Source organism: Apostichopus japonicus, chromosome 11, assembly GCF_037975245.1.
Source record: "Apostichopus japonicus isolate 1M-3 chromosome 11, ASM3797524v1, whole genome shotgun sequence".
NCBI classification, from domain to species: Eukaryota; Metazoa; Echinodermata; class Holothuroidea; order Aspidochirotida; family Stichopodidae; genus Apostichopus; species Apostichopus japonicus.
Window position 1 is genome coordinate 13,068,882 of NC_092571.1, and position 17,899 is coordinate 13,086,780.

The following is a 17,899-nucleotide window of genomic DNA, read 5'->3' on the forward strand; positions in this document are numbered from 1 at the left end:
AAGTTGGGATTGACTCCTGCAGGCCACTTCATTGCATGAGATGCCAATCTGAACTCATATATTGAAGATTGCATGCTGTGTGACCATTTTCCTATTCAGTGAACTTTCCAGCCTAGCTCACTGCATAATGTCAATACTAGTTACATATTTAGTGACTAGTGGGTTGGTGCTACCATTATTAGTCATTGACCCATATATGCATGCTGTGTGACTAGTTTCCTATTCAGTGCTATTTCCAAGCTAGCTTAAAGTTCACTGCATAATGTCAATACTAGTTACATATTTAGTGACTAGAGGGTTGGTGCTACCATTATAAGTCATTGACCCATATATGCATGCTGTGTGACCATTTCCCTATTCTGTTCTATTTCCAGCCTAGCTTAAAGTTCACTGCATAATGTCAATACTAGTTACATATTTAGTGACTAGAGGGTTGGTGCTACCATTATTAGTCATTGACCCATATATGCATGCTGTGTGACCATTTTCTTATTCTGTTCTATTTCCAGGCTAGCTTAAAGCTCATTGTATAATGTCAATACTAGTTACATATTTAGTGACTAGAGGGTTGGTGATACCATTAGTAATTATTGACCCATGTATGCAAGCTGTGTGACCATTTTCCTATTCAGTGCTATTTCCAGGCTAGCTTAAAGTTCACTGCATAATGCCAATACTAGTTACATATTTATTGACCATTAGTAATCATTGACCCATGTATGCACACTGCGTACAACTATTTTTAGATATAGGTAGATAGACAGAGAATGAAGGCTGCATGAACACCAGTGACCATTTTCCAGGCAAGTGTCTATCTATCCACAAATTTGGGAACATTCAGTCACTAATTCTTGGCAAAAGGGTTGATGCCAGCTATCTTTAAATTGGATGTCATGAAACCAAAAATCCTTCTTGTAGATGGCTTTCTATCTATGTAACCCTTGCAGTGAATGCAAAGAAGTTACGCCACACAATTTCTCGGGGAGAGGGATGGGGATGGGAAGGGTTGTAGTGGTGTTGGTTTAGCCCAAATGCAAGGATCATTGCATGTTCAATGTGTAATCAATGATCATTTCCTAAACAGCTCTCTTAGCTCTAACTTGGGTGCATGCAATACTACCCCTCTATTCCTGCACTTAGCCAAGAGGTATTGGAATGAATTTGGCCAAAAACCATTTTCATGCTTATACAATATTTCTTCTTAACTTTATCGCCCTAAAATTTACTGTAGGTTTATGCAGAGGCTGCTAACCATTACGAGACTAGGGGACTGGGGGCCATTGTCTCGATTCGTCTGCATGCACGGATCAACAATTTGGCTAAGTTTTAAATAATTATAAATGGCTCTACAAGTTGGGCCTTAACTCCTAAAAAGCTCAGATTTAGAGCTACAGTTAATGGCAGGAAAACATCACAACTAAGTGTAATAAAAAGCCTTGGAACTGTAACTTTTAACGATATTGAACTTTGTGTATATACGATGAAAGAAATAATCTCACCTCTTTGTAAGAACAAAAGCAAGGAATAATTCTACGGAAAGCCAAGCAGGCCATGATTAAATCCAGTATTATAAGAGCCAAATTATCAATTCCTTGTTTGTGACTTAGCACTAATAAAAAAACAAATGGTCACACTGTATTACTGTGTATTCCTATACAGTGTAAGAAAACACCGGGCAAAGTTGACAGCAGAGAGGTAGCCATCAATTACTGTGCTTCCTGTCATGAATATGCATGAGTTTGTCTTACAAATATCTTTACCTATGACATTGACTCGACTTAAAACAGATGCCGATTCATTTTTCTCATTATTTGCACACACGCAAGACTTGTTGTTTTTAAAGTTTAATCATCTCAATAACTGTAAAAATAAGACAACAAAAAATGAAAATAACCTTTTATGATTCAATGCGTTATGAACTAATAGTTTTTAGTATATCCATTACTATTGCTAATCACTCCATAAAAAAACAAAAACAAAGGTCATTTCAAATCTTAAGTAGAATTCTGGTCGGTATCACAATGCCAACTGAATCACATACAGTCAGCCAGATGCCAATTAAAAAGTGAGTGTTTCAACAATGACTAGGAAATGAGTATTGATCAACATTGGGGGTAGGGGAGGAGGAAGGAGGTGGGGAGAGGGGGTGAATTCCCTGAAATAACTACAGATAAGGAGCTCACTTTATTTCCGAGTCCTTTGCAGGTTGGCTGTAGGTCCTTGAGGAGGTCGAATCCCTGGTGAAAGAATGTGTACTGAGCGTTCATGAAAGACATCAGCTGAAAAGGGAGAAAAAAATATAGAAAACTGAATAAAGTCACATAAATTGTACAGTACTGTATATCATGTACTGTAGTCAGTAAGTACTTGTTCTTCATCTTTGCTGTGGTGGCACTTATATGCTTTGATTTTATGCTATATATATAGCTGACTGTGGTAAGGTGTCATTGGTCACCCTCAGTGAACCCATATTATTCTCAAGAATTGCAATTAACTGTTCATTAATTTATGACCCCAAAGATAATGAATGAAAAGAAAAAGACAAAAAAAAAATAACACTTTAACAGTAAATTAATGTCAGATGTGTTAATTTCAGTCTTTGCAATTTCAGAAAGAGAAAACCTATTTAGAGCTTTGGTGGTGGGGGGGGGCGTGAGGGTTACAGGGGGGGTTAAATATTTTATTTCAAGTCTCTGTGCTCTCTATACTTTTGGAATTTTTACCATTATAGTGCCTTATCACATATTGACAGTGTTAGAATGTAAAATCTCATATGATCCTAGCATGCGTACTTGCAAGGATATAATCTGAGAGGAATCACATTATGTAGTTTCCGGAAACATCACAATTCTCCTTGAGAACATGAACACCAAAGGCTCTTATATATATATATATATATATATATAAACTGTAAATCTTTAACTTGTAACTGTCAAGATGATTGTTTTCACAAGCAGTTATTAATTTTCACCTTTGGGAGAAAAGAAAGTGATTGTAAGGTTACATGGTCAAAATGCCACAGATACATTTCTCTTATTCCCTTTCCCATGAGACAAAACAGTTTCGAAACTTTTATTTAAGCATTGCAATTGCAATGTTTTCTTTCTTTTGTGAGGAATGATATCATTTTCTTTGATATGAAACAAAAAAATAAAAGGGAAACTTAGCAAAGGCGCAAGCTTTTTTCCCCTGTGTGTATAACATTTTCACTTTGCCAAGAGTCCTGTCCGTATCACAATTTAGCTAAGCCAGCAAGTTTCTCTCTTTACAAGGAACTACGACAGCTTGGCATGAGAATCGAGTCCTGACGTTCTGTTACGATGTGTCTACGTAAAAGATCATTACAGTATATAGTCGGTGTGCACTCACTAAAAATTGCAGACCAGTGTTTACAGATGGCAAACGTCTTTGTATCAAGAGTACTTTTTATACCGACACTTCAGATTCCACACAAAAGAAACTAGTTTAATTTTGGGATCAAAGTATAAAACCCATACTATATAGTTTTGTTTTACTACAAAGTGACCAATGGGCAGCAGAGCTTTGTAAATAAATTTTCTATGCCATTCATGACTATTTCCCCTGCTCAGGTTGCCCATTAGACTACAGTATTAAAGCACTGCAGACACATGATGAACCTCACATAATATAAAGGGTAACTTCAGAAGTAACTTTAGGAATGATGGTACTGCACTTATACCTGTTTCTTATACGTTCTGATCTACCTAGTCTACAAACTGGTGCCATTCTTGTTGTAAACTGCACCTCCAATGACCCTCTCTCTCTTGTACTCATTCTTGTACTGCACCCCTAATGACCCTCTCTCTTGTACTCATTCTTGTACTGCACCCCTAATGACCCTCTCTCTTGTACTCATTCTTGTACTGCACCTCTAATGACCCTCTGTCCCTTGTACTCATTCTTGTACTGCACCCCTAATGACCCTCTCTCTTGTACTCATTCTTGTACTGCACCCCTAATGACCCTCTCTCTTGTACTCATTCTTGTACTGCACCCCTAATGACCCTGTCCCTTGTACTCATTCTTGTACTGCACCCCTAATGACCCTCTCTCCCTTGTACTCATTCTTGTACTGCACTCCTCATGACCCTCTCTCTTGTACTCATTCTTGTACTGCACCCCTAATGACCCTCTCTCCCTTGTACTCATTCTTGTACTGCACCCCTAATGACCCTCTCTCCCTTGTACTCATTCTTGTACTGCACCCCTAATGACCCTCTCTCCCTTGTACTCATTCTTGTACTGCACCCCTAATGACCCTCTCTCTTGTACTCATTCTTGTACTGTACTGCACCCCTAATGACCCTCTCTCTCTATCTCTCTCCATGAGGTCACTGCCCTCTTCCTTCCGAATCTATTTTCTCAAAGGCGTGAAGTGAACTGGTTTGTTAAGACTGTGTAGCCCTGACATACTGTGCATGTGTATTACTTGTACATAATGCATCTTGTAAGATGCTCATACCTACAGTACAACAAACTGTAGCCTGAATATGTATTTAATTTCTCAGCCCAATCATTTGATAATTGTTAATACATGATGCCATGTAAGTTTGAAAAAAAAAAAAAAAAATTAAAAAAGTGAAGGTGTAATAACACAACACATTATTACACGCAGTCTAACAACATGAGAAAAACGCAGTACTTTAGTTCTGTGAGTGACTGCGGTGGGAAGTTAAACTTGGATACTATGTAATTTGAGAAAGGAATAGCGTAATTAAAGGGGTTGCCCACATAACATAAAGTTAGTCTTTTGGATGGGACAAACAAAGGAAGATTGTAGTAACAGACTGTAATTATCTCCTGACTCGACAATGTCAAACCAATTAGCTGTGATATGTATTCCCATAACATCACAGGCTCTGCTTAATCCGAGTGGAACTTGGCCACAAGACATTTAAGGTTTACCAAACAGGAAGTCAACATCATTTGTGATGGAAACAGAAATCAAAATATTTGTGCAAAACTTTAAGCAAGAAGTGTCAATAATGAGAGAGGTCAGGATATTAAGTTGGAAGTGAAGATATGAAATTTGAAACCTGAGAAGGGCTGAAACAGTTTATTTTAGGGTTCGTTTGAATCAGAGAAAATGAGCATCTCAGATATTGGGTATGCTGTAGCCACACTGGACTGTGTAGGTGGTAAGAGTGTTCGGTCCTCACTGATTCTCTCGTCTACATAAATAAAACCATTCATAGAATACAGGTACGGTACATGACGGCCAAAGAGCCTTGAAACCTAGAAGGATTAACACAAGTTTCACTAATTCCCACAGATAACGGTAAAAATTTAGATCATGCAGTCAGTCATGATGGAATACTTATGTGAAGTAAACATAGACATTGACCAGCATCTATGCTGTTCAAAAAACCTGTCAAGTTAACATACAGTATAACCAGCTCTGTACATAGGATATCATGCTTTACCAGTACTTTGTATTGTATCCTTCCTTCTATTCTTTATTACTGTATCTTTCACAAACATTTGTCATCTGGTCACACCACATCCATGCGGCTGAACCAACCAGGCAGTCTCTTCATGAAGTTGAACGACTTTAACATTCTGTAAGTATTTTACTTGGAATATTAAGGCTAACAGAGCAACAGTCCAATTCAGTGGCGGAGAACCCATACAGTCAGGGGGGGCGGATGCCCCGCCCTGACGGACTAAGTTGGACTGCTGGCGCCCTTTTCAGCTTTTACCACTTTTTACTTATTCGTGATTGACTGTTTTATTGCGCTCTAATCTACCTATTGACATTTGTCACAAATTAGCAAGGCCCGGAAAGGGTAATTTCCGGCGATCTAGGGGAGTATCTTTACTCAAAAAATTTCTGTACACTCCGTGCCAACCTGTGGTGGCGCTTCGCTTAGATAGTGTCGAAAGTGCCCCTACAGACCATTCTTGCCCCCCTGACCAATACCCCTAGCTCCGCCACTGGTCCGATTTCTAGTGGTTTGAGCATGATTCAGATAGAGCTGGTAGTACAACAACAAAAGTGCAAAAGTTGTGAGGAAACAGGTAAGAGAGGATCCAATGTAACTTCATGGAACTGTTTGTAGTATTTATGTACCTGATGTTAAATTTGCACAAGAACACCAAGTCCTTCATTTCTATGCAAGTAAAACTCTTGAGTATATACAGGTAAGTAATAAAGTAATATATAAGTATATATGTACCTGATGTTTAATTTGCACAAGAACACCAAGTCCTTCATTTCTATGCAAGTAAAAGTCTTGAGTATATACAGGTAAGTAATATAGTAATATATAAGTATATATGTACCTGATGTTTAATTTGCACAAGAACACCAAGCCCTTCATTTCTATGCAAGAAGACCTCTTGAATATATAAGTAATATAGTAAGTAATATAGTAATACTGTAAGTATATATGTACCTGATGTTCAATTTACACAAGAACACCAAGTCCTTCATTTCTATGCAAGTAAATCTCTTGAATATATTAAGTAAATATTTCTGCCAGATGCTACTCACCGTATTTAGTACATCTTGTCTCTCTTTTGACTGGAGTTCATTGATCTGTAAAAATGGAATAACAATAAGCATTAACCATGCGAATGATGTCAGTTTCAAGGAGAAACTGACACCTTCCCAAGTTCCCCTCAGAGATTGGCGTACTTAAACCACACCCAAGAGATGTTGGGGTGTAAAGCCAGCCACACACACTACTTTCGAACCAGAACGGACTCCCTACAGACATGGTTATGGACTCCCTACAGACATGGTTACATCATGCTCACAGTAACTCTAAATAGATTACTGCTTTGGCTTTGCCACCAGTTTAACATGCACCCTACAGACACAGTTACACTGTACATCTTGCTCACAGTAACTCTAAACAGATTAATACTGCTTTGTTGAAATACTGAAAAATTACATCAAACTATAACAAATTGTAGTCTAATTTTTTACAATTGTTTTTCTACTAATCGGTTTTAAATAGGATGATTTTTAAAGCGTCTCGACAAATTTACCTGCAGTGAGTAGTCAAAGGCTGTAACACCAAACGCTGATCTGGTGGCCAAGACTAGCTTTCTGCTTTCCTCTGCTTCCTGGGGTTTAGCTTTGATAATCTGAGCGTTTTTGTTCAGAGCCGTATCGAGCTCCTCTGTGATTTTATCAAAATACTTCTTTGTGTCTTTGACCCTCTTGATGTCCCTAGAATGAACCAAAACAAAAAAAAGAATGAAAAAAAAAAGAGGAAAAAGGGTCAAGTGTTACAAATCTTAACACAAATTATGGAGATATAATCAGATTGATAAATTTACTTATAACGAGTCAAAAGTACATGTAGTGTGATATTAACTTCTCTAAGAAACAAACACAGAGGAAATGTAGTGCTTTATACTTTTCAAGTTTTATTTTGCAAATAGATAAAATTAAAACATTAAACATATTTTTAAGTTTTTTTTTCTATTTCTCCTTTACCTTCAACTATGACTCGACTATGCAAACATTCCTGGAGTTAAAACCCATACTATTTTGCAACATTCCCAAAATATAAAATTGCCATAAAATGTCAGTTTCTAACAAGACAGCAACTGATCACTTTTGCATCTCTTTACTTCTAAGGTTCTTTTTCTCCTGTATTTTGTTATTTATGATCCCATCAAGAAGGAAGATATAACAGGAGGAGCTTGATGTATTGTACTATAATGCAGTAAAAGACCAATAAATCAGTCAAAATAATTGTTCTTGAGTCATAGCTCTGCAGGGATAAACAGTTTCATTGTAATTTAAGCCTCTACTGTATCCATTGGTAATCCCTAGGTACAATATAGATTGAGGAGTGTTTGTGAGTGATGTGGTTGACAGAGTGTAATATTATTACACTAAATGTCTATATGTGGTACAGTAGCTTAGAAACTCAAATTGTTCATACATTTGACATGATTGCTCTGTACAATACTGTATTTGTGTGTGTAACCACTGTTACAATATTCTTAGTTTTGAGGGGGTGGGATAAAAGGGGAAGGTCGATGGGGTAGGTAAAAAAAAGGAGGGAAGGGGAGGTAAATGGAGTGGGGGGTGGAGGCAATAAAGGGGAAGTACATGGCGGTGGGTACAGGGAGAGGTGAAGATGGAGGTAAATAGGGATGCAAAGAGGGGAGGAGTCAAAGAGGATGTGAAAGGGGAGGTAAGAAGGGGAGGTGAAAGAGGATTCCAAGGGAACCTGGAAGGAGAGCTGAACAGCATGGAAGGTGAATGGAATCCTAGGGAAAGGTGGAGGGGATGGTGAAGGGAGTTGCACATGAACCAATGTCAATAAGTTGAAGACATATTTGTGTTATTGAACAACGAACAAAGTTTGGGCTTTCTATATACATCTTTATTCTTTCACCACCAATTTGTTTACAATTTTTCTGTACTGCATTGCACCAAGCTGTTCTGTAGTTATAACTGACTCTTGATGTTTATAAAGTCTGTTGTAATCACTTCAACACTGCTGACATGACACTAATTAGTAATCTTATAGCAAGGAAACTTACTTTTTGACAAAATTATTTAGTACCGTTGACACTGCCCTTCCAATCTGGTCCTCCAGCATCTGAAGAAGAGAGAACATTACTTGAAGTTTCACTGTACATTTTTGTCAGTAATATAAAAAGTGAAATAATTATTCCTTGACAAAGAAAACAAAAGAAAACAAACTTCAAACTATATGGCTCTTTGAAACACCAAGCAGTTTAATTAAGCAGAAGGTTTGTGTTAACAGTATAAATTCTGAAGCCATTGAATACGAGTTGTGGCCACGCATCCATTATAATAAGTATAATGATAATAATGATTTAAAGCCACTCCACAGACCATTAACATATATTCTGAACTATTCAGAATTTATCAAAGGAAATGTAAAACACTTTAGGCCCTTGGCCTTCAGAGTATATACTGTAGCCAAATTTGATACAGATGGGTGATGGGAGGAGGGAAAGTAGGGAGTGGGTGAGGTGATAATACTTAATAGGGGGTGGGGGTTGTAAGGAGAGAAAAAGGCGGGACTGGGGATAAGGGAAGGCCACCAGCTTCTGACAAAATTTCACAATGTTACCAAATCTGTAAACCAGATCTACATGGCAAGTGTAATACTAAGTACAAGGTACAGTGACGGTGAAACTTTGATTTGGTAAAATAATTAACAACCGGCAGGTGGTGGGACTACACATTCTGATTATATAATTCAATGCTTTGCCAAAATCAGTGCAAAATGTTATTCTACTTTTTCAGAAATTTTACAGTACTATTTTAATTGTCAACTTAGTTTAATGGATGGCACAGGTACAACATGTTACAGCAATTGTCCTCCTTATGAAAAGCTGGTACCCTTATGTCCGTATCTCAATTCTTTTCAGTTTTGTAAGTTAACACCATGGCTGGTTAAACTGGTGGAATCACACAACACAAGTAGAGTTTATATATACTGTATCTATACATATATATACACACTAATACATGGCATAACGTTAGGTATCTATCTATCAATATATACCAACTTGTACCTGTATGTATATCATGTAATATATACAATAAATAATGTAAATCAAGTCATTATACTGTAATTTAAGCCAAAAAGAAGAAAAAAAAATACCAACTGATGCATTATTAATAATTACGCAGATCGTACGCTACCCACTTTTTAGTTTTTTTAATGAATGAAGAGAAAAAAAAGGCGAAAGGTAATTTCGATAGTGAAATTACTTAAGCACTTTTTCTCCCTCTTAGATTGATCACATCTCCATGCCTTAGGCCTAAGGGAATATAGTGTCCTATAGCTGATTTACTTTTTGATGAGGTTTGAAGCCAACTCACCCGTGAACTTCAACCAATCTATCCATGCATGCATAAAAAGTCAAATTTAATGAACAATTCCAGTCATTCCAAAGTGATTAATCTGCGTCATATTTGAGATATGTCCAGGACTACATCCTTGTACTGACCAAAGATATCATCGACTATTAATGAGAGCCTTGAGGCTACATATGTATACTGTGTACCCTTTGGCTTATGTACACAGTAAGGCCTACAAATTATATCATAAAAAAATAATAATAATAATTAATACTTACAACATGGTAGCTTTTAAGGTCACTCAAAACTTGTACAAACTTCATCACATTGCCCTGAGAGAGTGAGGAAAGAGAAATGTTTTATTGGAAATTTGAAAACTGCGACAGTTAAACTGCGTACTTTCAAATTTTTATACTACAGTACCATAAAGGAAGACATTACCGTAAGATTCACACGCAACATACTTTTGCTTTCCGATCTGACGGAGGTCGTCAAAATCACTTTAAAACTTGAGGTAAGCAAGTATTTTGTCAAGAGGACAATAGAGTCTAAAGAGTACCCAGTAATTAGACCGTAATAAATGTCTTTTTTGGTAAAATAATGAAACTCAAATGCTCAAGTAAGAAGCTAGGTTGCTTTCATTTTCTCTTTAATGTCAACTTAGGAAAGAATGGGAAGGGAGGTCATTGACCGGACACAAACGGGGCGCTCAGTGTTAAAAAGGTTACCGAACCTTCACTCTGGACATGGTAAAGCGGGAGTGCTGAGGTTGTAAGGAGACAGGTAAGCGAGGAGAAAAGTAAATTCAATCGTTTCGTTCATGAGGCATGAGAAGCACAGCTGTGCACTATAAAATCAACAGTTCAATTCTATCAATCTGTTTGCCTAAAAGAGTTTGAATTAAGTTATAGATAGGTGGTCATACCACAAATATTAGGGCAAGAAAGTTTATCAAAATGGCAACTCATTGCTCCCACATAAATTTTTTAGTTTTCAAAAGGCTTCAAAGGCAAGTTTACAAGTTTGGAGAGAACACCAATGGTATTTTATCCAATATGAGAGAAACAGCTCTGAGAGAAATCTGGACAGAGAACAGGAACCTACAAATCCTCTCATTCAAATTCCACAACTTTGTTAAAATGATATTCTCAGACTTCTGATTTATTAATAATTCAATTTACTTTAATGATCCAAGATGAGGTAGGTTTTTTTTTTTTTTTTTTTACTTCCATGGCTAATTTTCTACCACAATTTTCCACATGTTTGCATGTAGGATCAAGATTGTTTTAATTAACCAAAATGTTATCACAAAGTCATCAGTGCTTGAAATTAAAAGGCTTGGGAAGTAGGGGAGGGAGAGGCATGGTGAGGGGTTTAGGAGGGCATTTACCCATTACCGCAGTGAGGTTACTTGGACAGTGAGGCTTTAATGATACAGTTAGGCCCAATATGCAAGGAAAATTGGTTCACACTACCACTTCACCCTATTGCCCTTTCACTGAAGGGATACAGCTGAATAACAACTTGCAACTTTGTTGATAATAAACACTGACTTGTTTCTGAAGGCACCGAACTAACTCATTAAAACAGATCTATACAAGACATGAACACATTCAGATGATATTTTTTAGCAAAAAAAATACTTTCAAAACTGAAGAGACTACCTTACCATGACAAAAGTGTCCTCATTGAAATATACTGTAAGGTCTTTAACACTTGTGATAAAATTCCTGCAATGGGAAGAAGATCAAAGAGAACTTACATGGTTGTATACATCTATAATAATATTATAACTTATATGGTTGTTAACATCTATATTATAACTTACTCTATATGGTTGTAAACATCTAAATTATAGCAGTGGCTACTTCTCCAGCTAATTCACACATTTCACTACTCCTTATAAACCCCTTCGAATACGGTCACCTTGACTGGATTAAAAGTACCTTTTAAAGTTAACTAAATATCCCACAGAGTTAAGGACTGGATACTATCTTCAGCCCTAATTCTAATATGCAGATTAATTTAGGAGATCTACACAAACCCTACTATCATCATCAGCAAATGTGATAGAAAATAAAGAATGCCATGAGCAAACCCTCCACAAACTGCTGTTTTAAGAAACTTCTTATTTCTTTTGGAAGATAACACAGAGTTGATTTTTCCTTCACACATAGCTTTAGACTTGATCAAGTCTTTTACACTACTGTACATAGTGTAACCTTCCCCAAACGGTATAAAAAGTTATTTCTCTCAGCTGTTTCGGCCTTTGGCGTGTTCTTTTCCACAAAGATCTTTGTCACGACGGTTGGATTTAAATCGGTCCCCCTCAAGCTCACTAAATCTGCCTGCTGTCTATTTCAATTTGTTAGTGTCTGTTTTGCAGGTGCCAGGATTTCTCAATTATAAATATTTGTTGTGATGTGAATGTACAGTAACAGTGCAATGAGGTGAGCGTCTGTTCAAATATTTGACGGCCCAACCAACTCACAGTATACTTAAGATTCGATCATTGTACGCTTCACGGTATTCTGATATGATGATCTACTGTACCAGGAAACAAATGTAACTCACCCAAAATTTGCGTTGTAAATCTTCCCAGCGTCTGTCATCTCTTTGCTGGTCTTGACGAGCTACAATGGAAGTAAAATTGAGAGAAATTTGCATCATTTTTCTTCTTTTACCAATTATACTCAGCAATATGATTTAGTTTGGCACAATTTTTATAATATACATCAATCATTAATTGATCTTTTCTTGATTATTATATTGAATTTAATTACAAGTCGGTAATACAAATCAATTCTCTCATAGTTCACGCAGAGGTTCTGTGATATACAGTAGTGAGGGTCCTACAGGATCTATTCCCTCTTTGCTCCCTACATCTAGAACAAAAGTGGTCACTTGTGGCATTTATAAGCAACAATTTTGAAAAGTTTCTTATTCACGTTCTTCTTATCACCCTAACTCTTTTGGATGACAAAGCCACTCACTGTGAGTGAGTTTGTTTCAGGATTCAGGATTTGCTGAGATCCTTGCTGAATCCAAAACTCATACTATGTACAAATATAGCCAACTCCAGTTTAAGTTGAAGAAGATAAATACCTAACAAATAGTAGACATTTCACTTTAGAATACCAAGCCAAGACCTCCAGGACGACCACCTTCAAGATGGAAGGACCTAATCCAGAAAGACCTAGGTATGACAACCCAAGCTGTTGAAAGTTGTGCAGCAGATAGACCAAATTGGAGGAGGATTACTCGCCAGAGGGCAAAGGGACACAGCGTCCTACGCACCTAAGTCAGTAAGTCAGTCACTTTAGAATAGCTAAGTACTGTTCATATTGAAGAAAAGGGAATTGGGCAAACGATCTGAAAGTGGTTCAAAAGGACATACTGCACTATGTGCTAAAAATTGTCACCAATTTGCAAACTGTACACACTGTTACAGTAGGACATAGATGAGAAAAAAATGCATGTGAGGGGGAGACAGGTAAACTGAGGGAAGTGTATTTAATTATCTTGATTTAATTGTTTTAGCAATTTTTAAGTACAGTAAGTTCTTTTCATTTATTTTAATTTAAAAGGCATTATATATAGCAACAATATGGGAACTTAACATGATGAGATACTGTACATATTCAGTACCCGAATGTTAAACTTTACTATAGTCTCAATTTTAAATGTACAGTAAAACACACTGCACCGAATAAATGGCATATATCCATCATAATTTATGCGGCAACACGTTTTCAAAAGTTTATATGCCATGGGACGAACACAAACTTTTCCTATTAGGACAGGCTTTCACTGGCTTTTTGGTACAATCTACATACGGTAGCTCACTGTTTGGTATACATTGGTTCGCTTCTACTCCTTTTTAATTACAGTACTTAAGGTCTTTTCCTGGCATGGCATTTATGATTTACAGACTTATTTACATATACTTGGAATATTTGGATGACTGTTTCCACCTGAGCAGAGATTAAACTTCTGCTGATCTGAGAAACAGATAGAGCTCTACATTTCATACATGTATATGTATGCTATTTATTCACTACAATATATCTTCCCATTGGAATTTTAATGGGTCCAATTATCTGTCATCTTGAATTAGCTCTGAAATCTGAGATGGACCTCTAAATTCTTTAGGGATATTTTTAAACTGTCCTCCAGTCATCTTCATCACCACCACTTAAAGCAGCCTAATTATTGTTTCACAATTCAATTCAGAGGTTAATTAGTGATAATTACTTAATTGAAGACATTCCTAAATATTTTGTCACCCTGATTGCTGTCATGGTACATTGAGTTCAAAACACATAAAATGGGAAAATTTCCCCAAAATTTTCAACTTTCATTTTGAACACTATTTGAAGTAAAACTGCAGACCTTCAGTTAATAATGACCAGCTATAGGTTAGCAATGAACTTTTGTTTATTTGATCTTTAATTTGTAAGTGCACTAAATTTAACTTGTTTTTAACCAAAATAATCTCCAAGAGCTGCTTTAACACAGCTGAAACAAGAATTCTAGATATCTTATCTTAGCTATATTTTTTACGATGGCATACTTACAAATTTATAATGCCAAGTTGGCATGAACCAGCTTTCATGAAAATAAACTATATAGCTACAGTATGTGCATGAACAACAACTGCAGAACCGATTGATAACAAAATAATATCTCGACTTGGGTAATTAAGGAAACTGTGCTGTACTGTATCAAGGGTACATTAGCAGCTGTCAACCGTTAGTTTGTTGTATTTAAGAATTGTTTACTATGTAGACGCACTTAATGTATATCTTCAGCATTCTGCTGAGGGCGCTGTCATGTCAGTCCCAGCAGAGCTGGATCTCTATACACAGCTCTGGATCCAATGCGAGTGATCCATTCTGTGTTGTATTGAAGAATTGTTTACACTGTACAGTAGACTCAGCTAACGAATATCTTCAGCATATCTACAATAGTTACAAGAAGAATTAGGAAATGTGCAGACCTGTGCAATTTGCCGTAACTTAGAAATAGAAGTATCTATCAAAGACTTTTCCGTGATTTCAGATGCTGCTTCAGCTTGTCAATTATCATGGAACTTAGGGTAGGACTGATATGAAGACAGCACCCTCGTTAGGTTTAGGGCATGGCTGATGATCCCCATTGGACCGCTGTCCCACTCATTTGCTTAGATACTGTACAAAATGTATTTGACATTTCATTTTTATATTTGAAGTGAAATTACTTTTGCTAATTATGGCAACTACAAATTACAGTACATACCATTTCTTTGTTACTGTATATATTTAATATCTATTCTATTTTAATTAATATTGTTTATTTTTTGGACAAGAACTGCATTTCCGACATATCTACTATCATACAGTAGCATCTAATTATGAACTTTGGCATACTGTTTACATGTTGCTTCCTTTCGTGTATTGTTTGTCCTTTGTTCACCTCAGGAAAAATATGGATATTTAGCACATAGAGTACATAGCTTAACCACACCCTAGATTAGTCATGAATGATATATATGCTTTCATCAATTTCATGCTCAGGTAAGTTTATGCAGTCTTAACACTGTTATGTATATTAATATCCGGACGATTGTTTACTCAATTAAGGCAATAATGTATGCAGCTGTGTACCGGCCACAAGATGCTCTTCCTTTTGTTCTAGATTTGAAGGTGGAAAGATATCCAGACGTTTACTAAATAATCAGTGGTTCATTTTTGTTGTTGTCTGTCTAGATCAAACTTTGAAATACTGTAATAACTGATGATGTCATTAGAAATAAAACTCCAATAGACTTCAATTAAATGGCCAGCTGCTGTTGTGGATAATTGGTTCTAACACTAATATTCAACCAACTTCTATACTTGATATTAAAATATTTATTGTAAATTATTTTTGTTTGTTAGATTTACGTAGCAAGTTAAGCGCTTTTGGATCATATACAAGATTATTAAGGTACAATAAGTGTGAACCTTAAAGGATGACTTTAAAAGGCGCAACCTTAATTTAGATATATGTCGTAGAACGTTAAATATTACCGCTACTATATATCTCAGTCTAGATTGGATTTTCTACAGCACTTGCGATTTTGTTTAAAATGACCCTTTAAGCAGCTAAGGTTCATCAGTGAAAGTGACAGGACTAAATACGCTAATACCCAAACCATTAGGTCTGTTCCTCAGATTCAATTTAAACTCAATGAGAAAACACAAGACTCTTGATGGCCCCAATTTGTGTTCAACCGATTATGCATAACAGAAAATACCGATTACCGATTATTTTTTCCATAATCGTACCGATTCCGATTCCGATTATTTGAAAATGAAAAAATATCCCGTATATATACGAAATCGGCAATAAAGTTTGACAAAAACAATAATTGTTGTGATTTTCCCCTGTTTCCTTTTGCTTCGTTGTTATACAAGGCTCTAAGGTATCATTTTGTATGTACCAAATTACCTCTGGAGTTTCTCGGAAAGAAAAAAAAAGTGTTTTTCTTTTTTAAATTTCCAAAATACGGAAATATGACATCCTACCTAGTCAGTACTATGCTAAGCGAATGGCCTAACCACCTCGACGTGAATGTCACCTGTTAATGGCTTGAAATGGGCTAAGAATAGTTACTCACAATATCCATCTCAAAAAGTATCTCAGGCAAACCATCCATCTTCAATCTTTACCAAAGTGTAAATTTTAATGACATGTTGCCTTCATTCCGACATTATTTTCTACTTATTTTCAGTATTATACCGTTTATGAACAAATAGAAATGTTACGAACTTCAAGTTAAACATACCTATTCGTTACCTATTTAACTCTATTCAGGTTCAATTAGAAAATGTAAGCTTAGGCCAATCAAACTGAAAAGCAAATTGTACCATCGTAACTTGTTTAAAATTACTCTAATATGTAATACCAGATTGATGTAAAGAAATAATAACAACTAGAAACTACTCCAATATAAAATATAACATTCCCTCTGTAAGACACTTACAGTACCTTCCAAACAAATGCCGATTTCCAGCAAATTGAAAGTTTGCTACGCATTTTTTTTTGGCAAACCGATGGTTAGGCTACATTTCTCATTGACTTAGTGTGGTTGTTAGGCTAACATGTGGTCGAAGATTGCAGTTCCCGTGGATATTTTTATTTGTTATTTGCGACACAACTAGAGCGAATAAACAGATGGCAAGGTTAGATTTCCATGCAGTTGACTTAGTGTGAAGTAAGGCTACCATGTGCCGGAGATTTGTGAGGATTTTAGGTTATTTTCGCTGGTACTGAAATTGCTTCGTGCACGCCGTAACTTTCCACGGTAACTTCCCGGGGATTGTGCGCGACCCTACCGCACTGCTTCAAATTTGATGCGAGATGTGAAAACTGTTTGCGCGATTCGCGCTGCAACTGCAATTCCTACTGTAGCTAAAGCAAACGCATGTCACAATTTTACACAGACACCTGATATAACGAGGGCGATTTTCTTATATTTCTTTTTCACACTCGTAATTGTGCTTTAGCCTGCACATCGCTCCCGCTTATTTACATTCGTTAGTTCGCGAAATTGGTATTGCTGCTATGCCTACTGTGCCAAGAAATTTGAAGTCACTAACCACGAGGGAAGCAAAATCGGCGACCCTGGCAGCGTAAATTGATGAAAGTATACACTGTGAAAGACGTATAGAGGGTGTCTTATTTTAATATTTCGTAGTAAAAGAACAAACCTAATACATCAGTTGATATTTTCAACTTCCATATGTTTTTGAATAATGATATTTTCACCTTCCATATGTTTTTGAATAATCGGTATGAAATAACTGGTATTCCACGTAATTTTTACCGATTCCGATTATGTTCCGATTATGCAATATTCGTACCGATTCCGATTCCGATTAGGTTAATCGGTTGAACACTAGCCCCAAATGATATATTTATATTGTGTTACAAATTCCTCACTTGAGGACAAATTGATTGGAATATCATCCAAGGGTATAATCTGTTGTTTATATGTTCAAAGGTGAAAGAACTTGTTCTGGTCCAGTTAAGCGAGGAGCGAAGTTAATA

The 17,899-nt window shown here is 36.5% G+C and overlaps 1 protein-coding gene across 4 annotated transcripts in view; it reads right to left on the reverse strand.

Moving 5' to 3' along the window:
• The window catches only part of LOC139975603 (arf-GAP with coiled-coil, ANK repeat and PH domain-containing protein 2-like), a 67,416-nt gene that overhangs the window by 35,386 nt on the left and 14,131 nt on the right, over nt 1–17,899 (reverse strand). For all 4 annotated transcript variants that reach the window (XM_071983640.1, XM_071983638.1, XM_071983639.1 and 1 more), the window contains exons 3-9: nt 12,401–12,459; nt 11,496–11,556; nt 10,105–10,158; nt 8,530–8,588; nt 7,015–7,198; nt 6,515–6,559; nt 2,184–2,279 (exon numbers count right to left, since the gene is read on the reverse strand). In XM_071983640.1, the coding sequence (XP_071839741.1) occupies nt 2,184–2,279; nt 6,515–6,559; nt 7,015–7,198; nt 8,530–8,588; nt 10,105–10,158; nt 11,496–11,556; nt 12,401–12,459 (558 nt within the window). The remainder of the gene's footprint in view (nt 1–2,183; nt 2,280–6,514; nt 6,560–7,014; nt 7,199–8,529; nt 8,589–10,104; nt 10,159–11,495; nt 11,557–12,400; nt 12,460–17,899) is intronic.